Source organism: Salvelinus namaycush, chromosome 1, assembly GCF_016432855.1.
Source record: "Salvelinus namaycush isolate Seneca chromosome 1, SaNama_1.0, whole genome shotgun sequence".
Taxonomy (NCBI): Eukaryota; Metazoa; Chordata; class Actinopteri; order Salmoniformes; family Salmonidae; genus Salvelinus; species Salvelinus namaycush.
In genome coordinates, this window is record NC_052307.1 from 50,611,756 (window position 1) to 50,635,695 (window position 23,940).

At 42.8% G+C, this 23,940-nt stretch overlaps 2 protein-coding genes across 2 annotated transcripts in view; both read right to left on the minus strand.

Annotated features, from left to right (window-relative positions):
* The window catches only part of LOC120052037 (sodium- and chloride-dependent glycine transporter 2-like), a 51,794-nt gene extending 40,491 nt beyond the window's left edge, over positions 1–11,303 (minus strand). Inside the window, exons 1-8 of the mRNA XM_038998904.1 lie at positions 11,231–11,303; positions 9,775–9,915; positions 8,706–8,837; positions 8,352–8,525; positions 6,944–7,094; positions 6,009–6,141; positions 5,647–5,781; positions 3,786–3,889 (exon numbers count right to left, since the gene is read on the minus strand). Of these exons, the coding sequence (XP_038854832.1) occupies positions 3,786–3,889; positions 5,647–5,781; positions 6,009–6,141; positions 6,944–7,094; positions 8,352–8,525; positions 8,706–8,837; positions 9,775–9,915; positions 11,231–11,303 (1,043 nt within the window). The remainder of the gene's footprint in view (positions 1–3,785; positions 3,890–5,646; positions 5,782–6,008; positions 6,142–6,943; positions 7,095–8,351; positions 8,526–8,705; positions 8,838–9,774; positions 9,916–11,230) is intronic.
* A 9,299-nt stretch (positions 11,304–20,602) lies between these two features.
* Positions 20,603–23,940, minus strand: part of prmt3 (protein arginine methyltransferase 3) — a 100,078-nt gene continuing 96,740 nt past the window's right edge. Inside the window, exon 16 of the mRNA XM_039003633.1 lies at positions 20,603–21,014. Coding sequence (XP_038859561.1) covers positions 20,905–21,014 — 110 coding nt within the window. The 3' untranslated portion in view covers positions 20,603–20,904. The remainder of the gene's footprint in view (positions 21,015–23,940) is intronic.

Below are 23,940 nucleotides of genomic sequence, written 5' to 3' on the forward strand. Positions count from 1 at the left end.
CCTTGAGGGGGGGGTTCTGTCACGTTCCTGACCTGTTTTCTGTTGTTTTTGTATGTGTTAGTTGGTCAGGGCGTGAGTTGGGGTGGGCATTCTATGTTATGTGTTTCTATGTTTAGGTTCATTGTCATTTAGCCTAATATGGTTCTCAATCAGGGACAGGTGTTTTACGTTTCCTCTGATTGAGAACCATATTAAGGCAGGTTGTTCACACTGTTTGTTTGTGGGTGGTTGTCTTCCGTGTCTGTATGTCTACCACACAGGACTGTTTCGTTTGTTGTTTCGTATATGTAGTCTGTTCCTGTTCGTGCGTTCTTCATAGTTTGTAAGTTCTCAAGTCAGGTCTGTCTACATCGTTTATTTGTTTTGTAGTTTGTCGAAGTGTTTTCGTGTTTCGTCTTTTCTTTAATAAACTTCATTATGTCTAATTACCACGCTGCGCTTTGGTCCAATCCCTACTCCTCCTCTTCGGACGAAGAGGAGGAGGACGACCGTTACAGAACCACCCACCAATCTCGGACCAAGCAGCGTGAGAGGAACCAGCAACAGCGGCCAAAAAAACAGGATTCGTGGACTTGGGAGGAGATATTGAATGGAGAAGGACCCTGGGCTAAGGTGGGAGAGAATCGCCGCTCTCGGGAGGCGATGGAGTCAGCGAAAGCCCAGGATCGGTGGTATGAGGAGGCAGGTAGGAGACGTGGCTGGAAACCCGAAAGTAAACCCCAAAAATTTCTTGGGGGGGGGCTAAAAGGGAGAGTGGGGAAGTCAGGTAGGAGACCTGCGCCTACTCCCTGTACTTACCGTGGAGAGCGAGAGTACGGGCAGACACCGTGTTACGCAGTAGAGCGCATGGTGTCTCCTGTACGTGTGCATAGCCCGGTGCGGTACATACCAGCTCCTCGTATCGGCCGGGCCAGATTGAGCATTGAGCCAAGTGCCATGAAGCCGGCTCTACATATCTGGCCACCAGTGCGTCTCCTCGGGCCGGCTTACATGGCACCAGCCTTACGCAGGGTGTCCCCGGTTCGCCTAAATAGCCCGGTGCGGGTTATTCCACCTCCCCGCACTGGTCGGGCGACGGGGAGCATACAACCAGGGAAAGTTGGACAGGCTCAGGGCTCAAGGGAGCCAGTACGCCTGCACGGTCCGGTATTTCCGGCGCCACCTCCTCGCTCCAGCCCAGTAGCACCAGTGCCTACACCACGCACCAAGCCTCCTGTGCGTCTCCAGAGCCCTGTACGCACTGTTCCTTCTCCCCGTACTCGCCCTGATGTGCGTGCCCTCAGCCCAGTACCACCAGTGCCTATACCACGCACCAGGCCTATAGTACGCCTTGAGAGTCCAGTGTGCCCTGTTGTTGTTCCTCGCACTAGCCTGATGGTGCGTGTCCTTAGCCCGGTACCTCCAGTTCCGGCACCACGCACTAGGCCTACAGTGCGCCTCAGCCGGCCAGAGTCTGCCGTCTGCCCAGCGGCGTCTGAACTGCCCGTCTGCCCAACGGCGCCTGAACTGCCCGTCTGCCCAACGGCGCCTGAACTGCCCGTCTGCCCAACGGCGCCTGAACTGCCCGTCTGCCTAACGCCGTCTGACCTGTCAGTCTGCCAAGCGCCGCATGAACTGCCCGTCTGTACTGAGCCTTCAAAGCCGCCCGTCTGTACTGAGCCTACAAAGCCGCCCGTCTGCCATGAGCCTACAGAGCCGTCCGCCAGACAGGAGCCGCCAGAGCCTTCCGCCAGACAGGAGCCGCCAGAGCCTTCCGCCAGACAGGAGCCGCCAAAGCCTTCCGCCAGACAGGATCAGCCAGAGCCTTCCGCCAGACAGGATCAGCCAGAGCCTTCCGCCAGACAGGATCAGCCAGAGCCTTCCGCCAGACAGGATCAGCCAGAGCCTTCCGCCAGACAGGATCAGCCAGAGCCTTCCGCCAGACAGGATCAGCCAGAGCCTTCAGCCAGCCATGAGCAGCCAGAGCCGCCAGCCAGCCAGGAGCTGCCAGAGCCGCCAGCCAGCCAGGAGCTGCCAGAGCCGCCAGCCAGCCAGGAGCTGCCAGAGCCGCCAGCCAGCCAGGAGCTGCCAGAGCCGCCAGCCAGCCAGGAGCTGCCAGAGCCGCCAGCCAGCCAGGAGCTGCCAGAGCCGCCAGCCAGCCAGGAGCTGCCAGAGCCGCCAGCCAGTCATGAGCTGCCCTACAGTCATGAGCTGCCCTCCAGTCATGAGCTGCCCTACAGTCATGAGCTGCCCTCCAGTCATGAGCTGCCCTCCAGTCATGAGCTGCCCTCCAGTCATGAGCTGCCCTCCAGTCATGAGCTGCCCTCCAGTCATGAGCTGCCCTCCAGTCATGAGCTGCCACTCAGTCCGGAGCTGCCACTCAGTCCGGAGCTGCCACTCAGTCCGGAGCTGCCACTCAGTCCGGAGTTGCCTCTCTGTCCTGAGCTGCCTCTCTGTCCTGAGCTACCTCTCTGTCCTGAGCTACCTCTCTGTCCTGAGCTACCTCTCTGTCCTGAGCTACCTCTCTGTCCTGAGCTATCTCTCTGTCCTGAGCTACCTCTCTGTCCTGAGTTATCTAGGGGGGACCGGTGTGAAGGTTCCTAGACCAGGGTTGGGGGCGTGGATCGCCACTCGGAGGACGCTAAGGAGGGGGACAAAGACAATGGTGGAGTGGTGTCCTCGTCCTGCGCCGGAGCCGCCACCGCGGACAGATGCCCACCCAGACCCTCCCCTTGAGTTTTAGGGGTGCGCCCGGAGTTCGCACCTTGAGGGGGGGGTTCTGTCACGTTCCTGACCTGTTTTCTGTTGTTTTTGTATGTGTTAGTTGGTCAGGGCGTGAGTTGGGGTGGGCATTCTATGTTATGTGTTTCTATGTTTAGGTTCATTGTCATTTAGCCTAATATGGTTCTCAATCAGGGACAGGTGTTTTACGTTTCCTCTGATTGAGAACCATATTAAGGTAGGTTGTTCACACTGTTTGTTTGTGGGTGGTTGTCTTCCGTGTCTGTATGTCTACCACACGGGACTGTTTCGTTTGTTGTTTCGTATATGTAGTCTGTTCCTGTTCGTGCGTTCTTCATAGTTTGTAAGTTCTCAAGTCAGGTCTGTCTACATCGTTTATTTGTTTTGTAGTTTGTCGAAGTGTTTTTTCGTGTTTCGTCTTTTCTTTAATAAACTTCATTATGTCTAATTACCACGCTGCGCTTTGGTCCAATCCCTACTCCTCCTCTTCGGACGAAGAGGAGGAGGACGACCGTTACAATTATATATATTATCATTGTGATGTAATTATATAATGGTTTATGTGCTGTCAACATTTGATAGATTTTCAAAATCCCAAAAGTGTCGAGTATCTTACTCCATTATACAGCTGTTACATTTATCAGAACTGTATTTTTGACCTTTTATACATTTTGACGACCCTTGCTAAAACAACCGTATGTTGTCATAGAGTCACGTGTTCACTTTCAAAGCTACATAACACAGTATGTTACATAAAGCAGGTTGCTGTGACGACAGCAATTTTTAGTCTGCGTCGTGTTTTATTTTTGCTATGGAAGATGTACTAGTGTGAACATCGTGATACCACTTCTTATTTGCCCGTATGTAATGGATTCGGATTGGTGACTTCACCCCTCCGTTTGAAATTCCTCGACCCGTACCATCGATTTGCTAGCTTTCCGGTGGCGCAGCTGGCTAAGATGTTGTCAAGGGGGCAGTCACGTGTGATTGCGAGACAGAGGATTCGGGCGGTCACATATGGAAGGAAGCAAAAGCTGTTAAACAGCACAGTGAGAAGTGCTTACCTGTAGCAGTTGTTGTGGAACTTGTTGTAAGAAGACAATGTGATGAGGCCTCCCCAGGCTGCTGACAGAGAGAAGAAGATCTGGGTGGCAGCATCCTTCCACACCTGGAGGAACACACACAAATTCACAGTCACTTTTAGAGACAGAGGGATGGGCGGAGAAATGTGTGTGTGTGAACGCATGTGTGCGTGAGTCTATCTGTGTGCCCGCGCGTTGAAGTCGGAAGTTTACACACACTTAGGTTGGAGTCATTGAAACTCGTATTTAAACCACTACACAAATGTTTTGTTAACAAACTATGGTTTTGGCAAGTCGGTTAGGACATCTGCTTTGTGCATGACACAAGTAATTTTTCCAACAATTGTTTACAGACAGATTATTTCACTTATAATTCACTGTATCACAATTCCAGTGGGTCAGAAGTTTAGATTCACTGAGTTGACTGTGCCTTTAAACAGGTTGAAAATTTTCAGAAATTATGTTATGGCTTTAGAAGCTTCTGATAGGCTAATTGACATAATTTGAGTCAATTGGAGGTGTACCTGTGAATGTATTTCAAGGCCTACCTTCAAAGTCAGTGCCTCTTTGCTTGACATCATGGGAAAATCTAAATAAATCAGCCAAGACCTCAGAAAAAAATGTAGACCTCCACAAGTCTGGTTGTCCTTGGGAGCAATTTCCAAACGCCTGAAGGTACCACGTTCATCTGTACAAACAATAGTAAGCAAGTATAAACACCATGGGACCACGCAGCCGTCAAACCGCTCAGGAAGGAGACGCGTTCTGTCCCCTAGAGATGAACGTACTTTGGTGCGAAAAGTGCAAATCAATCCCAGAACAACAGCAAAAGACCTTGTGAAGATGCTGGAGGAAACTGGTACAAAAGTATCTATATCCACAGTAAAACAAGTCCTATATCGACATAACCTGAAAGGCCGCTCAGCAAGGAAGAAGCCACTGCTCCAAAACAGCCATAAAAAAGCCAGACTACAGTTTGCAACTGCACATTGGGACAAAGAGCATACTTTTTGGAGAGATGTCCTGTGGTCTAATGAAACAAAAATAGAACTGTTTGGCCATAATGACCATTGTTATGTTTGGAGGATAAAGGGGGACGCTTGCAAGCCGAAGAACACCATCCCAAACGTGAAGCACAGGGGTGGCAGCCTCATGTTGTGGGGGTGCTTTGCTGCAGGAGTGACTGGTGCACTTCACAAAACAGATGTGGATGATATGAAAATGATGTGGATACATTGAAGCAACATCTCAAGACATCAGTCAGGAAGTTAAAGCTTGGTCGTAAATGGGTCTTCCAATTGGACAATGATCCCAAGCATATTTCCAAAGTTGTGGCAAAATGGATTAAGGACAAGAAAGTCAAGGTATTGGAGTGCCCATCACAAGCCCTGACCTCAATCCTGTAGAAATTGTGTGGGCAGAACTGAAAAAGCATGTGCGAGCAAGGAGGCCTACAAACCTGACTCAGTTACACCAGCTCTGTCAGGAGGAATGGGCCAAAATTCACCCACCTTATTGTGGGAAGCTTGTGGGAGGCTTCCCAAAACGTTTGACCCAAGTTAAACAATTTAAAGGCAATGCTACCAAATACTAATTGAGTGTATGTAAACTTCTGATCCACTGGGAATGTGATGAAAGAAATAAAAGCTGAAATAAATCATTCTCTCTCTACTATTATTCTGACATTTCACATTCTTAAAATAAAGTGGTGATCCTAACTGACCTAAGACAGGGAATTTTTACTTGTATTAAATGTCAGGAATTGTGAAAAACTGAGTTTAAATGTATTTGGCTAAGGTGTATGTAAACGTCCGACTTCAACTGTACGTGTGTGTTTGTATACCTTAGCATCATTGAGTTTCTCCCACTTGGGTGTGATGAAGTAGAGGATGCCATCACCAGCCCCTGGGAGGGTCACTCCTCTGAACAACAGAATGACCAGAACCACATAGGGGAACGTAGCTGTGAAATACACCACCTCGGAGAGGGGAGAGGAAGAACGAAACGAAGGGAGAGTTAGCAGGTTTTGTGATAAGTGCACTGATTCAACACTTTTAGTTCAAGAACAAACCCTCTAGAGGGCAACATTACATAATAATTCACAGAACTACAAACTTTATTTGATGGTTCTGGGATTTCACAGGGGGAAATTATTCAAATCCATAGGAGGTACCACATGAGCAGAGAGTGAGAGATTTCTCTTACTTTCCCTGATGACTTGATTCCTTTGGCCAGGGAGAGGTAGACTATCAACCAAGCCAGCAACAGGCAGCCTGCGAGGGGCCAGCGGATGTCTCCAGGGTACTCTATCCCTTTGGAGATGTGCAAGACATTGTACCTATGGGACACACGCACGCACGCACACACACACACACACACACACACACACACACACACACACACACACACACACACACACACACACACACACACACACACACACACACACACACACACACACACACAGAGAGAGAGAGACAAAGAGAGAGCCAGAGAGAGAGAGCCAGAGAGAGAGAGAGAGAGCCAAAGAGAGAGCCAGAGAGCCAAAGAGAGAGCCAGAGAGAAAGAGCCAGAGAGAGAGAGAGAGAGAGACAAAGAGAGAGAGAGCCAGAGAGAAAGAGCCAGAGAGAGAGAGAGAGAGACAAAGAGAGAGAGAGAGAGAGAGAGAGAGAGAGAGAGAGAGAGAGAGAGACATAGAGCGAGAGAGAGCCAGAGAGAGCCAAAGAGAGAGAGAGTGAGAGACATAGAGAGACATAGAGAGAGCCAGAGAGAGAAATGTAAAACAGTTATTTCAGATCTGACATTATTATTCCTTCATATCAATCAATAGCGGGAAACAATTGTGTCTATATAGCCCACTAACTGTGGCCTAATTATGTTAGAAAGGAAACCAACATTTACAGTATAGTATGAGAAATCACAAGTATCCTCAGCCAGCAGGTCTACTTCAAACATAGAACCTCTCTGTAACTCTGATGCAAGTTAATATTTTTATTACATTTTTTTGACTATATTCTCATTTAATACTTTTTTAGCTGTTTTATTGTTTGCGAGGAGAGCTTGCAAGTATGCATTTAATTATACGGTGTACACTACACTGTATCCTGTGCATATGACAAATAAACTTTGATTTGACTTACTTGAAGTACTCCTCGCTGGGGCTGACGTACGTTTTGTTATCCGGAGAGGTCATGTTAACCAGTTTGGTCAGGTTTCCAATGGCTTGAGCCGACAGACAGAACGAGCTGTTCTTTACAGAGGTGATGTTTTTATCATGGAGGATACACGTGTCTGTCACAACCAGAAACCAACACGTGTCAACCAGGACAGACAAGACAGATTTACAATCTGGTTTAAAAACTGTATCAACTTTCAGTTTTCTCAGGTGGGATGGTATAATGTAGAATAGATACTTGCCCAGCACACTGGTTCATACACCCAAAACAGTGATCTCTGCCATGCTTTACATATTACTGTTCTTTACATACTGTACTTGAAACCCATTAAAGGAAATATCCTCTATTCTCAGATGAAAGCCATTCATCCACTGTATGGATGAAGCATGTTTTTTTTAATATGTGTAATGGTTATTTTTCATTTAACAGAACTGTAAATACAAATTGTGCTTATTATGAAATAACCTTTTTCCCAATATTTTTTTAAGGTTATATCAAATGTAGCCTAGACTTAGAATACACATAGAAACGTTCAGCATGTTTGACAGAGTAGATCTAGTTTCGCTTTGTATGATGATCATAAGTTTGTTGTATTACCAATGAAAGCTACGGGTTGACACAAGCATCAATGCTATTCAAGGATACAGAGAGAGACCAGTGAGACGACAGTTACTGTAACTCTTACTATGACCAAGAGAGGGCAGTCTGGCGCACACTGCGGCACTGCAGCAACTCCACTACTTGTAAATGTGTCAAGCAAGCAACTTTTGTGCTGAATTCACTGAAATGCAATAGACAAAAATTGCATTTTCTTAATCAAATTTCGATCCCCCCCCCCCCCCCCCCATGCAACTGTGAGAAAAATATCCGGTCATACTGCGAGCCTTCTTTTATCAATTTATCTTATTTTTTTTAATGAATTGTAACCCAATGTAACCTAAAAACAATTACTCATAATTGCACAAATGCAAAAACGAATTTGTCTACTGAGCCTACACCTTAATCTTTAAAATACACATTTTGCATAACTGCTTTTTGCTCATGATATAGATTAGATTACAATAAAGATTACAAAAATATCACACATTTGTAGCCTACACACAGTTGAAAAAAGAACTTGAGACCCACAGAATAAATATAAAAATCAATACAATAAACCTAGTAAGCAAAAGTAGCACTTTTGGATGTATATGAAACTAGAAAACAATGCTTAAAATAACCCGCCACTCTACACTATAGGGCAGGTTACAGGCAGAGACCTTAGCTGAGGAGTGCGTTGCGCATTGCGCAATGGTGAGGGGGTGCTTAGGTGTATATGTGTGTGCGCATGCATGAGAGTGTGTGAGTGCGTTCTGGCGCATTGTGGTCTTACCTAAGAGAAGCATGTCTTTGTCCTTACAGTCCAACGTGTTCCACTCGTTCTTACAGTTAGCCCATGGCAGTGAGCCCTTCAACGAAGCGAACAGGTAGTACAGTGTCCAGCACATAATAATGTTATAGTATATGGCTATCAAGACAGATATTATCAACATGGCAATCCCGCAACCTAAAATAAATAAATGAGACGAAATATGTAAATTACTCTTAAGCAGGCAGAGGAGCTTGATCAAAAGTAATTATATCATAATAAGTAGTTTTCATTTTTTTCCTGAAGTTAGTGTATGTTACTAGTTTTAAATACGTTACTTTATGAGTTTGGATCGCAGGCTGTATATGCGTAGTTTACCTTGTAGAGCCGGGATGGCTTTCCACACGGACACGGGGCCCTGGCTGGCAAACTGACCCAGGGAAACCTCCAATAAAAAGATAGGGATCCCGGCGAGGCACAACATTATAAGGTAGGGGATCAAAAAAGCACCTGTATACACAGGGAAACGGGGAAGCATTTCAAAGTAGCGCACAGGTACAAGTGAAAAGAGATTACTCAAACTTGGCTCACGTGATTTAAAAAGAAGGCTATAACAGACTTAATTCGACTGCCTTTTCGTGGAATAAAGAGATGATGTATGGCAGGTAATAATGAAATAAATGTGACATATCTAAATGGGTTATACTTATTTGCTTCCCTTACATCTAGCCTAATTAGTTGTATAAGGTAGCTAGAATAGAATAATGCATAGTGTAGACCAAACTAGATTGAAATGAAGATAGGCCTAGTAATAATAAAAAATTATATAAATAATATTTTGTTTACAGAAGTTATTAACAATCATAAACCCTAAAAAATGTAACTAAAATCCACGAAAAAGAGTAGGCTAGACGCTGAAAAATTAGACGCTGAAAAATAACGCTAGCTAGACGCTTTCTATAACTGTTTGGAAAACGTGTCATAATAAAAAGTCGCCTATTCCTTTAGAGAAGAAAAGGCAGTCAAAAAGTTAAGTGAAGGATGTGTTTTTTCCGACACTAAATTAAACTCCAATGATATAGCCTAGCAAGTGAATGAATTAAAGTGATGTATTTTCGTTTGATAATGTTAAAACACATTAAGCATACTGGTGTTAAAACAATGGCAAAACAACAATACAAATCATCCAGGATAAAAACACAATTAAGTCCACTTACTCCCATTTTGTTCCTCGAATTTAATTACATCGTCAATTTCGTTCATATCAATTATGCGTGATGTCAAACATATACATCTATCATTGTGGAGCAATGGAATATCTCATTAAAATAACATTGATCAGTTTTGGAATCAGCGTTATTTCTTTTCCGCATTTAGGTGCTTTTGCATTTACAACTTTAGTGACATTTGCAGTGCAGGTACATTCTCAACTCAACACTCTCCTTACCTCCACCATTTTGGAAGGCAAGGTATGGAAACCTCCACACGTTTCCCAGTCCCACGGCATAGCCAACCATGGACAGGATGAAATCCAATTTATTAGTCCAGTTACCCCTGGCCTTATTCTCATCTCCACTCTCGTCATCGTCTTCCTCCTGGGAAAATCAGTGGATTTTAATGCTAGGTTTCATGTACATTAAGTAACCATATAGGACTTACATTTAATATAGCCAATCATTAAAACGTCTCAGATCCCAAACCTCCTGCCTTACTGGGCGAAGGATTCGTTTCTTTATTCGATCTATCAAATTAGCCACAAGTATAGGCTATTTGCAACAGTCAGAACATACGAATTACAACCCGCTTCAACACACATAATAATCTCGGGAACAACACTCTTTGATTGATGTGAGCATTTTAAAACGTGACAGGACAAATTCATATGAATATTCATAAATACAGATAATTCCAATTTCCTTTTTTTCTGATTCCCCGCCAATAGGGGTAGAGGGAGAATGGACCAAGCTTATCAATGGAACACTGTCAGGCTGGCGCGCGGGGGGAAGAGGAGAGTGAGAGGAGTGGAGAGAGAAGAGGAGAGTGGCGAGGAATGCCCTCGCGGGGATTGTAACAATGGGCAGAATCCGCAGCCTTATGTAACCCATTACCAAGCGCTGTCATGGGTTTACCGAGACCAATCCCGAGAGAGCATGACGCGGGGTTTCTATCCCTCTTTCTATCTATACCTGACACACCGAGCAGCGTAGTGCGGGGGATATACCATTACTGTATGCTGATACACAAACAGCCATCTTACAGTAGGCCTATTCCTTTATCTCACTGCAGTGGGAAGATTCCGTCCATTCAGCACTTTCACGACGCCGTTGTAGACCAACTTTTGTTGACAGAATTTTAATTTATTTTAATCAAATAGGTAGCCTACTCTAGCCAAAGGCAGAGGGTCAGAACATCGAAATAGATAGCCTACTTTTTTCCGTTCTATATTTTGATCATTTGCCACAATAACTGTGAATTCTTCTAAACTATTATATTGGTGAATTCTAACCCTTATTCATAGACAATTGTAACCTCTGGTCACTGCATCTGGCCATTACAAATGGAAACTCACTTGAATAGGCTATATAGCTCATATTCTCTCAAATCACCCCTCAGCAGCAGTCTCCAGTGCCGGACTAATCTCAGAAGGAGTCCCATGGGACCGTAATTACAACTTCTCCTCAGCCGCAGCATGTCACCCCCACCTCGGCTTCCTTATCCGTGAACGACCCGATAACACCACAGCCAATTCCCTATCCTAATAGGCAATACAGGTTGCATGTCAGATAGATCACCACTCACTCCAAACCACGGTTCGTCTTGTAGTCCACCCCACCCCCTAAGCTCTCCTGACCCCGGTTGTTTGGACGATCCTCCCCGTATCGAAACAATTCGTTTGAGCCCACTTACCCCCGTCACCGCGCCGGGCTGAACAGACGTGTTGCCATCTGCGCCCAGAATGATGGTGGTCTGGCTCATGGTGGTCCAGTTGCCCGATGCATTGTTTTGATCCCCGGTGGCCCTAAGCGGGTCCCCGTACTGGACAGGGATATCCCGGGCAGCCGAGTTCGCAGCCACGGATCCAGGCACCGGCAGAGCGGCGTTTTTAAACGTCCCATAGACTTTGACTTCTCCCGATTCTCCTGGTTTATTTTCCGTGGGACAGAAAGTTTTGTTCTCGTTGGATTGTGATGGCTGGGGGGCCGGGTATGCTGCGGACGGTTGGTTAAAGGCATTATCCGGTTTGTTTGCTGAAACTCCCTCCGGCTGGTGCAACGGGTTAAAACCGGTAGGAGCATTGGCCGGCTGTTTGGCCATCTCTCTCTGGTCGGAGAAATCCTGCAACATGTAATTTACAGATGAAGCTCATCACACAAGACAAGGGTAAAAAAAATCATATAAAAGGCTATACAAACAGAAACACTTAAGATGCATTTGCCAGCTCAGTGTTAGCACTAATAGGCTATGAATTGAGAATTAGATTATTTTAGCGCTATAATTTTCAAATAAAAAAATATGGGCTAATCACCTACAATAAAAATGCAGCAGCGTTGGGTGTTTCTGCAGTATTTTAAAAGCCCTTTGTTGCATGTTTTGGCTCCGCAGCTCTGGGCTTCAGATCACAGTCTGCGGGGGTTTGCCTCTCCTGTTCGCTGTTACTGCGAGATTCTTTAATTTTACGCCCCATTTCCCCCATGTCATTCAGCTCCACACAGCCACTGATTTTTATGGGCAATAGACAAGCTGCCGGGCTCTTGACAGCTCCCCTCTCCCTGGCAGGCATGTATGATCACCGGCATCAGGCTACATCTCTGAGAGGACCCGGGCGTGCAGAAATACAAATTACTATCTCCGCATATATATCCTAACCAAGAGGAAACAAAGCAATGTAAGAGAGCGCGGGATTTCTAAACACAAACATGCTACATTTAGGTTGAAGTAACAAAAAAAAAAAAGGGGTAAAAAAATATCGTTTCTGCGTGTTTTGTCTACCACCTTGCAAATAGTCTATAAAAAGGACATTATCTGATTTCGTTTTTCTTAAACTGAAAACAAATCCATTCAATACAAATAGCCCTACTTGAATGGAAAAGATCGAACGAAACAAGAGTTTTTTTGTTGATTGAACTGAATGCATCTTTTGCTCAGAGATTGCCATGTGAATGCGAGTTGTGAAAAGTTTCTGTGTGTGGAGCGCAGCGCTATGCAGCTCGATTTCAGTACCATGGACAGCGCACAACTCGGCTACTCAATACAACCCATTATCCAGCATGCAGTTTGAATAAATGAAAATATTTCCACAAAACGAAGTAAGGCTGGCTTCAACCATTTAGATAAATAAGATAACTTGTATGACAAATGTAATGTAGAATGAAGAAAACAAACAAAGTATGTAGCCTACTCACCATTTGTGAAGAGGCTTTTAAGACGTGCTGAAGCTGAAAGGCTGAAAAACAGCTGTAAAGAGAACTGGAAGGTGTAGTAGTGTATTTGGCCGTGCTTAGTGCAAAGCTTTCTATACCTCACTGGGAAATATTGGGTTTGCGTCAGTGCGGAGCAAGGTGCCCTTCGCTTGACATTTTCTTGATAATAAGAGTTTGATAAATCATTGGCCTTGGATTCTTATTTTTAAAGCTACACCGGGCGAAGACGCGCGGGAACGTGCGCATGGTTGTTGACGCACATGTCGCTCAGTGTGTGCGTGCTTGGACTGACTCATTCACCAGCTGATTAATAATACACTTTTCTCGAGGGGATGTGTAAGTACACACGAGCTAGGGAGGATTTGCATGTAGGCCTAGATGACATTTTGGGGGATGAGAACGCATGCAGCACGTCAATTCGTGAGAGAACATGTACCATTTGTGGGAGAGAAGATTACATTGATTGGGAAACTATTTCGTTAGATGGTTAGTATGGTTTCTATTGTGTTGTAAGTATGCCTACTTTGCGTAAATGCTATTGAACATTTCTTAAGAAAGTAATATGTTGAAAACACTGAAAACGTAACTTAACATCTAGCATCATATATGACTTATTTCGCCTATATTTTAATATAAGGATCACATATAATTATATAGACTACGACATATGATTATCAATTTTAAAAGCAGATATTTCGTTTCCATAAAGCCTGTGTCAGTAAATGTTTTGCACAGACTACACAGTTTGGGCTATACTTTATATTTATAAAATATTATAAATATCCACCATAACAATTATTTACACCATTTTCCTTGTACAAATATTTGTGAAGTGTGTCATGACAAAAACTGCAGACTGCTGCAAAGTCTTTTTTTTTTAAAGCCTCCAGGCTATATATAGACTTTACTACGCTTCAAGGAATTTAAGCACACATGCGATATACGGCTATACGTTCCTGTGTGCGTCACCGAAACAAGCACTGATCAAGTGTAGAAAAAAGTGGGCGAGGTCTTCATGAAACGACTGAAGCTACTCATTTGTTAACCTCTTACGCAAGAAGGACACTTAAAAAAAAAACACGTGGTCATTGGAGGCTTTGGAACTTTCCCAGTACCACAAATAGCCTGCCCTAAAATACTGCATTGCGCACGGCATTGTTCAGCTTTCTCTTCTCTGTTAACGAAATGTCCCCCTAATTCAAAATTGGTTCATTCTCGTGGGCAAACAATCCCATGAGCATCCTATTTTGTTGTTATTTAGGCAACCGTTATGCAACCAACCCAAACCCTTAAGAAAGATACAGAAATAATCCGAATAACACAACCCCGCAGAAACGGTCCAGCGACCTCGCAGTGTCTTTAAACGAGCTCGTCACTGTAGCCCGCGTACCTTATTAAATGTGCGATAAACACCTGCAATGCTTGCTGCGCCCGTGTGGCCCGCGCCCCTCGTAAATCTGGGCCTCTACAGATAAGGGCCTCGCGCTGCTAAATTAGCTGGCTGCTCCAAGGTTTAATTACTTTGTCAACAGAGAATAATTGTAATTGATTTCTGCTCCTCTTCCCTTGTACTTCTCACACCTTCCGCAAGACACAGAATGTGAGAGGGCAGGAGACAGACTACTCTTAGAAGAAAAGGTTATTCGAGGATCCTTTTGAGTTGCCACTGTGGGGGAACCTTTTTTGAAATGCAGGGTTCCCCGAGGAACCTTTTTGAAAATGTTCTTTGAAGAACCTTTTTGAAAACGTCCTTCAAGGAACCTCTTTAGGAGGCATGTTTTTTATTTATTTTTTAACCCTTTAATTATTAACGCTATTTAGCAATACTAATAATAGCCTAATAACAATAATCTATAAGCACACAACATCCATGGGTAATTTAAGATTTGTCAAAACAATATACATATGTTATTGACATTTTAATTAGGTATATTAAACATGAAACAACAATAATACATATGAAAACAATAAATCCAAAACAAAACAACAAGCTTCTACTTTGGAGTAAACACTTTTTTAAATGAATGGACATTATCCATATATTCCATAGATATTACATTTTGAAAGCTTAAGATATTGAAGTGGGCATGGCCTTACTTTAATGCTACACCACACACATGGAAAGATTTGATTCGTGCTCATCCATTATTTACCCTACTCCACACAAGAAGACACATACATTTGCACAGGAGGTGTGACAGCAAAGTATGCTATAGTCAAAGCTCAGATTTAAACCAATTACATAACCGTTGGTTACCAACCACCACAGACAGATGAAGGCATGGAGTTCCATAGTCTGGGTGGTGCCCTGGAGAACACCCTGTTGCCAAAATGTTGGGTTGGATTTGGGGATGGTGATATCAGAGGAGGCTGGTGGTGGGAGGAGCTATAGGAGGAGGGGCTCATTTCTGGCCTCCGCTGAAGGCCCAGCGCTCTTTCTTGCCTTATCTTTTGGCTGAAACATTTGGTGAACAATGTCTGTAAGAAAACATTGTTTGAAGTAGTGACCTTTCAGATAAACTGTAAGCAAGACAAGTCATAGAAATCAAGTGGTGTTTGCATGTATTTGCGCTATTGTTAAAGTTTTGTTGGTGACCTGGTATGCAGAAATCACTGAGCGGAGCTATAATTTTATAATGCAACATACAGTGCCTTCAGAAAGTATTCACACCCCTTAACTTTTTCCACATTTTGTCGTGTTACAGCCTGAATTTAAAATTGATTAAATTGTGATGTTGTGTCACTGATCTACACACAATACCCCATAAGTTTTATTTGTAGAACATTTTAGAAATTAATAAAAAATGTAAAGTGTAAATGTCTAGTCATTAAGTATTCAACCTGTTTCTGCTTAACAAATTGCATAATACGTTGCATGGACTCATTCCATGTTCAATAATAGTGGTTAACATTATTTTTTAATGACTATCCCATCTCTGTACCCTACACATACAAATAAAGGTCCCTCAATCAAGTAGTGAATTTCAAGCACAGATTTCAACCACAAAGACCAGGGAGGCTTTTCAATGCCTCGCAAAGAAAGGCAACGATTTGTAAATGTGTAAAAATAATAAAAAAAGCTGATGCTGAATAATATCCCTTTGAGCATGGTGAAGTTATTAATTAGGCTTTGGATGGTGTATCAATACACCCAGTCACTACAAAGATACAGGTGTCCTTCCTTACTCAGTTGCCAGAGAGGAAGGAAACTGCTCAGGGATTTCACAATGAGGTCAATGGTGATTTTAAAACAGTTAGAGTTTAATCGTTGTGATATGAGAACTGAGGACGGATCAACAACAGTGTAGTTACTCCACAATACTAACCTAAAAAACTGAGTGAAAAGAAGGAAGCCGGTTCAGAATAAAAATAAACATACATATTGTTTGCAACAAGGCACTTAAGTAATACTGCAAAAAATGTGGCAAAGAAATGAACTTTTTGTCCTGAATACAAAGCGTTAAGTTTGGGGCAAATCCAACACAACACATCATATTTTCAAGCATGGTGATGGCTGCATGTTATCAGTATGCTTGTCATCGGCAAGGAATAGGGAGTTTTTAGGATAAAAAGAAAGAATACAGCTATAAACACAGGCAAAATCCTAGAGGAAAACCTGGTTCAGTCTGCTTTTCAACAGACACTGTTTCAGCAGGACGACATTGAATGTTCCTGAGTGGCCTAGTTACAGTTTTGACTTAAATCATCTAGTTACAGTTTTGACTTAAATCATCTTGAAAATCTAGAAAATGGCTGTCTGGCAACTTGAAGAATTGAAAAAAAAAAATTATGGACACAATCCAAGTGTGCAAAGCTCTTAGAATGATCCAAAAAGAGTCACAGCTGTAATCGCCGCCAAAGGTGCTTCTACAATGTATCGACTCAGGGGTGTGAACACTTATGCAAATTAGATATTTATGTATTTCATTTCCAATAAATTTGCAAGCATTTCTAAAAACACTTTTTCACTTTGTCATTATGGGGTATTGTGTGTAGATGGGTGAGATAAAAATAATCTATGCAATACATTTTGAATTCAGGCTGTAACACAACAAAATGTGGACTAAGTCAAGGGGTGTGAATACTTACTGAAGGCACTGTACAACCTGTGGAAGTTGTGCTTAGAAAGAAATCCACTCACCCATGGCTCTTCACCCTTGTGCTTTAAGCATCGATGTCTTGCAAGTATCTTTCTGCCGATGGCTCTATACTCCTTGCTGTCCTCTATCTTTGGGAATTTTGAAATGTAGACATGGACTGTCTCCTCTACTAGTTTACTCCACACAGCATCTATTTCTTCTGTTGTCTATCACTCCACACTCACTCACACGCATGCATGCACACACAAACATTAATTCAACAGATATCAAAATCGTCTCGGTTCTTGTAGCCCTAGTGTCATATGGTGCCATTTAGTGGTGTAGTGTGGCCGACTTTGAATGCAGCAACTAATCATTGTCAAATCCATTAGAGGCTAATTCATTGTTTGAATCTATATACTACATCTGGAGTCAATCTGACTTATGGTTCATGAGAAGATTAGCATATGTGCTAACGTGCATCTATAGGTACAGTGCGGCCATATTTAAATGCAGCAACCATTTTTTCTTAGAACCATTAAAGACGGATGTAATGAGACTAAATACAAAATCTGGAGTGAACCTGACGTATGGTTCACGAGGAGAAGATGATTGCAGGTGATTTTGAGCGTTAGCGTTACAAATTTAACGAATTATTTGTTCTTTTTTTTGGAGGGGGGGGGGATATCAATACCAAATTCAGTGTGGTTCATCTTAGGGATGTCCATGATAGCAATAACAAGTTTCAAGTTGATAGGCCACTGTGGAGTGGATTTACACTGGTTTAAATGGACATGTCTGAGTTTTGATTTGTCAATAACTCTTCCATCTTTAGACCAATCCCTTATCTTTCAAATTAGAACAAAAAGTCACCAATCTATGCTTGAGTTATTTAACCATGTAAAAAAAAAGAAAATACAATAATAATATGTCTTCACAGCTTTGCGGTGAACCCTTAATAAGACCATTTATTCATGGCACAAGTATTGAAAGACGCGGAACACTCAGAAGTGGAAAAATAGCTTTATTAAGCAAAACCAAAGCGGCGACAGTCGCCACCTGATTACAAACCAGCTAGCCTTTATTTTTCAGAACTTATGATCTAAGGAAGAGAGTGGAAAAGCATTCTGTTGTCAGCAGAGCTCAATGGAGTATGCAGAGGGGGAGTTTTTGTCTGATTTTTTTTAGGGCAGAAATAAAACTCACTATGATTGTGTCCCAAATGGCACAGTATTCCCTACATAGTGTACTACTTTTGACCAGAGCTTTATGCAATTTTGGATGCAGCCTATATGCTGCTAGTAGTAGACCTGCCAATCTGGAAAAAGTGCTTGCTTTTTCTTGTTAAAGGCTGTCATCCGTGCTAGATCAAACAGTGATAGGGTGACACAAAATTATGCAAATAACACGTTACATTTAGTTTTATTAGGCAAATTTCAATGGGTTAAAGGTCAAACCTGGTGAAAATGGGCACAATGGAAATGAACTCAGCAAAAAAATCAATGTCCTCTCACTGGCAACTGCGTTTATTTTCATCAAACTTAACATGTGTAAATATTTGTATTAATATAACAATATTCAACAACTGAGACAAACTGAACAAGTTCCACAGACATGTGACTAACAGAAATTGAATAATGTGTCCCTGAACAAAGGGTGGGGGGGGTCAAAATCAAAAGTAACAGTCAGTATCTGGTGAGGCCACCAGTTGCATTAAGTACTGCAGTGCATCTCCTCCTCATGGACTACACCAGTTTTGCCAGTTCTTGCTGTGAGATGTTACCCCACTCTTCCACCAAGGCACTTGCAAGTTCCCGGACATTTCTGGGGGGAATGACCCTAGCACTCACCCTCCGATCCAACAGGTCACAGACGTGCTCAATGGGATTGAGATCCGGGCTCTTCGCTGGCCATGGCAGAACACTGACATTCCTGTCTTGCAGGAAATCACGCACAGTTCGAGCAGTATGGCTGGTGGCATTGTCATGCTGGAGGGTCATGTCAGGATGAGCCTGCAGGAAGGGTACCACATGAGGGAGGAAGTCTTCCCTGTAACGTACAGCATTGAGATTGCCTGCAATGGCAACAAGCTCAGTCCGATGATGCTGTGACACACCGCCCCAGACCATGACGGACCCTGTGGGTTTGTGCCCATAGGCAACATTGTTGCCGGTGATGTCTGGTAAGGACCTGCCTTACAACAGGCCTACAAGCCCCCAGTCCAGCCTCTCTCAGCCTATTGCGGACAGTCTGAGCACTGATGGAGGGATTGCGCGTTCCTGGTGTAACTCGGGCAGTTGTTGTTGCCATCCTGTACCTGTCCCGCAGGTGTGATGTTTGGATGTACCGATCCTGTGCTGGTGTTGTTACACGTGGTCTCCCACTGCGAGGATGATCAGCTGTCCACCTTGTCTCCCTGTAGCGCTGTCTTAGGCATCTCCCAGTATGGACATTGCAATTTATTGCCCTGGCTACATCTGCAGTCCTCATGCCTCCTTGCAGTATGCCTAAGGCACGTTCACTCAGATGAGCAGGGGCATCTTTCTTTTGGTGTTTTTCAGTCAGTAGAAAGGCCTCTTTAGTGTCCTAAGTTTTCATAACTGTGACCTTAATTGCCTACCATCTGTAAGCTGTTAGTGTCTTAACGACAATTCTACAGGTGGTATCATCACCTCAAAAATGTCAACTTCAAATGCATTTACATTTGCCCCCTTAGTTCCAATATCTCTACCACAGAATGTCAGATCCTTATTGTTCAGAAGTGTCTTTCTGTGTAGTTTGAAGGGCTCTACACTGTCTGAGAAAGTTATTTTTGTTCGCTAATGCCCAAGTTTGTCCAAAATGATGGAAAATATACTTTTTCTTTGTATATGCATGACTTAAAGCATAATCATTATGACAAAAGTAACAAACATGTTTATTCCATAATCTAAGTATGTACTGTATGTACGCAAATAGTCAGTTTATATTGTCATAGTATGTTCAGTGTAGTTTGGTCAACATTTGTGACTATCCCATTTGGCTGCTTGTACATTTTATCCCTTAAAAATTACATAATAGTTTCAATATCTCTGGCCCAGAAAGTCACATCCTTACGAGGTGAAGTTCTTCTGGTTGAGTGGGGTCTCCTGCAGTTTTCTCAAAGGGTCTACATCCGTGCTCTACAACCCTGTTCCTGGAGAACTACCATCATGTAGGTTTTCATTCCAACCCTAATCTAGCACACCGGATTGTAATATTTAGCTGGTTTACAAGATGAATCGGGTTAGTTACAACTGCGGTTGGAGTGAAACCCTACAGGAGGAAAGTTCCCCAAGGACAGAGTTGGAGAGCCCTGGCCTACATCATCTGAGAAGGGTAATTGACGGTGCTACAGACCATAATTGTATCTGAAAACATCAGAATGTTCAACCTTTCTGTATATTTGCATGTCTTAATGCATACAACTGTATGAAAAGTAACTATTAATGTATCCATTCCATAGTCTAAGTGCTTATGTTTGATAATCCACTCAGTTTAGTTGATCATATCAGGATATTTGACCTAAATCTATTACTATTTCCATTATGCCCATATTTACCAGATTTGACCATTAACTGATTGACTGCCTTAAAAATCCAAAAATGTATGTTTTATCCAGCCTAACTTTGTGTATCAGGAAAAAATGGGAACGTCACAGGAAAGTGTTGACCCTGTGCAAAAGTGAAAAATGTTTCCACAGCCAAGTAGAAACATTTTTGAGAAATGGCGCTTGCCAAGAAATCAACTCAGATTCTGTATGAGGGAATGTGTTTATTAACAGGTATGGCATTAAAATGCAGTGAACTCCACACCTTGTTGTTCAAGCACACTTCATACTCTCCTTGTCTCACTACTCTGTCAGTCTACCTTTTAATTTTTAAAAATTAATCCCTACATTTACTGCTCCATATGAAGATAAGTTGTTTCTGATTCCATAAGAGTTAAACATTTCATAATAACAACCATAATAATACTAATTGTTCTGGAAAAGTCTGGGGAATATTTCAGTTCAGCCACACTATTGATGATGTCATCGTAGTCATGTGATCAGTGAACTCACTGCAGGCTGTAGGTCTGCTTCATGTCGTGGAGGTCAAAGGTGATGAACAGCGAGCGGGGGTCCTTTTTGTTTTTGCGTACGGTGATCCGTCCCTGAAGCTCCTCCCCTAAAGAGGAAAACCACCAATAAAAGTGAGAGGCTGAGCACCGACCTTTGACTTCTGTTCACCTGTATTGGAGTGCTGCAGGGTGAAGTTCCCCTAGGAACAGATCTAGGATCAGCTTCCCCTCCCCCAATCCTACACTCGACCATTAATGGTAATATGCTACACTGAATCTAGAGGCAGAACCTCTCCGAGGCAGTAGAGAGTAGGGCTATTTAGTTATAGTCCCGGAGTGCCACATCAACATCAGCACATTGAATATACTCTCAGGCTAATAATTCAAAATCAATACATAATAAATAAATACATTAATTGAGTAAAAAGAGTCAAATGTATTAAATGCAGGTACTCCAAAGCGCCAATGTGTATGTGTGAGAGAGAGAGAGCGAGCGAGAGTGAGTGACTGTGTGAGAGAGAGAGAGAGAGAAAGAGAGAGAGAGAGAGAGAGAGAAAGAGAGAGAGGAGGATTTGATGCATGTAGAAGAGTGGATGTGTGTGGGGACATACAGTGAGCTCCAAAAGTATTGGGACAGTGACACATTTTTAGTTGTTTTTGCTCCAGCACTTCTACATTAATGTGGATGCTACCATGATTACGGATAATCCTCAGTGAATCGTGAATAATGATGAGTGAGAATAATGATCAGTGATAAAGTTAAAGATGCACAAACAGCATTACCCCCCCCCCCAAAAAACATGATATTTGTGCATCTAACTATCTCACTCATAATTATTCACGATTCATTCATAATGATCCGTAATCATGGTAGCATCCACGTTAATGTAGAAGTGTTTAAAAAAACATATTCTTATTTACAGTAAAATTGACTCCAAATTGACACAATACATTATTTACCATTCATTTCTATTGAGCACCATAGATTATTATCTGAAACGCATCCAAAACAAATAGCAAATGCATCCAACACATGTGTAGAGTCACAAGCTTGATGTAGTCAGTGTGTGCTGTGAATATGGGACAAAATGCTTAACTTTTTACTACTTTAATACGCAAGTGAATTTGTCCCAATACTTTTTTTTGGGGGGGGGGACTATGTAATGGTTCAATCTCAAATTAAACTTTTCACTTTAACCACATAGTCAATGCATAATTTCAAATCCAAAGTGCTGAAGCAGAGAGCCAAAGCAACAACAAATGTCCCTGTACTTTTGGAACTCACTGTATATGTGCTTTGGTATGTGCCTATGAATGAGAGCGACAGAGCACTTGTGCGTGTGAGTGAGAGAAAGTGTGTGTGAGTGTGCGTCAGTGAGAGAGAGAGGGTGTGTGTGTGTGCATAGCCAGATGGTGTGGCGAACCTCACGTGTTTCAGTATGATTGCACACCACAGTGTGTTGGAAATACAGGGGGGCCAGGAGGGGAAGGTGATAATTACAACATATAATCCCATTGATTAACTTCACGTGTGTCTGCCGGGGGTACATTAATGTTTACCCAATCGGCAAACAAGTCCTCCTCTATGCCAGGCGTTCCCTATTGATGGAGGTTAGAGGAGGACATGGAGAGGGGGGGACAAAAATGCTGACGGTGGCGTTTTCCTGAGCGAAGCTGCTGCTGCTGCTGCTGATGACTGTCTCATCTGAACTGTCACTGTGGCGACACTGTCAACGTAGCAAAGTCTCTGGGCGCCACGCTCCGAGGCTGTCACTCCATTACAGAGGAGTGATGTACACACTGGAGCAGAGGAAGCGGAGGAGAGAGAGTGTGTGTGGGTGGGGGGTGGGTGGGTATAAGAGTTAATAGTGTATCAGTTTGTGTATTACTACGTGTGTGTGTGTGTTTTTGGCGGGGGGTATGAGAGTGAATATGTGTGTATCAGTTTCTCTGTGTATTAATAACAGGGTCGTTCTTGAATTATGGTGGCATTTGGGCATGGCATTTTGGAAATTAACTCTTCCCATCCTAAATCAACTAATATGACTTTAATGACTTTAAATAATTGTTACCAGTATTATAACATTGTGCCACTGCAACCAGTAGGGGAGTAACACCAATGACAGTAACACTAATGACACATTTTAGGTAATTGAGGATTTTCTTAAAGTAATAATGTATTGAAAAGCTCACTTTTAGAAGTAAATATTCTGTTAAAGGGATACAATGCAAAAGGGTTTTCTAATGATCAATTAGCCTTGTAAAATTATAAACTTGGATTAGCTAACGTGCCATTGGAACACAGGGGTGATGGTTGCTTATAATGGGCCTCTGTACGCCTTTGTAGATATTCCATTAAAAATCAGCCGTTTCCAGTTACAATAGTAATTTACAACCTTAACAATGTCTACACTGTATTTCTGATCAATTTGATGTTATTTCAATGGACAGAAAATTTGCTTTTCTTTCAAAAACAAGGACATTTCTAAGTGACCCCAAACTTTTGAACAGAAGTGTACACACACACACACACACACACACACACACACACACACACACACACACACACACACACACACACACACACACACACACACACACACACACACACACACACACACACAGTCAAAAGATCGGACACACCTACTCATTCAAGGGTTCTTCTTTATTTTTACTACTTAATAGTGAAGACATCAAAACTATGCCAAGAGGGTGGAAAGCTTTCATCAAGGCAAAGGGTGGCTACTTTGAAAAATCTAAAATCTAAAATATATTTTGATATTTTTAACTTTTTTGGTTACTACATTATTCCATATGTGTTATTTTCAGTTTTGATGTCTTCACTATTATTCTACAATGTAGAACACAGTACAAATAAAGAAAAACCCTTGAATGAGTAGGTGTGTCCAAACTTTTGACTGGTACTGTGTGTGTGTGTGTGTGTGTGTGTGTGTAGATATATATATACACACACACACACACACACACACACACACACACACACACACACACACACACACACACACACACACA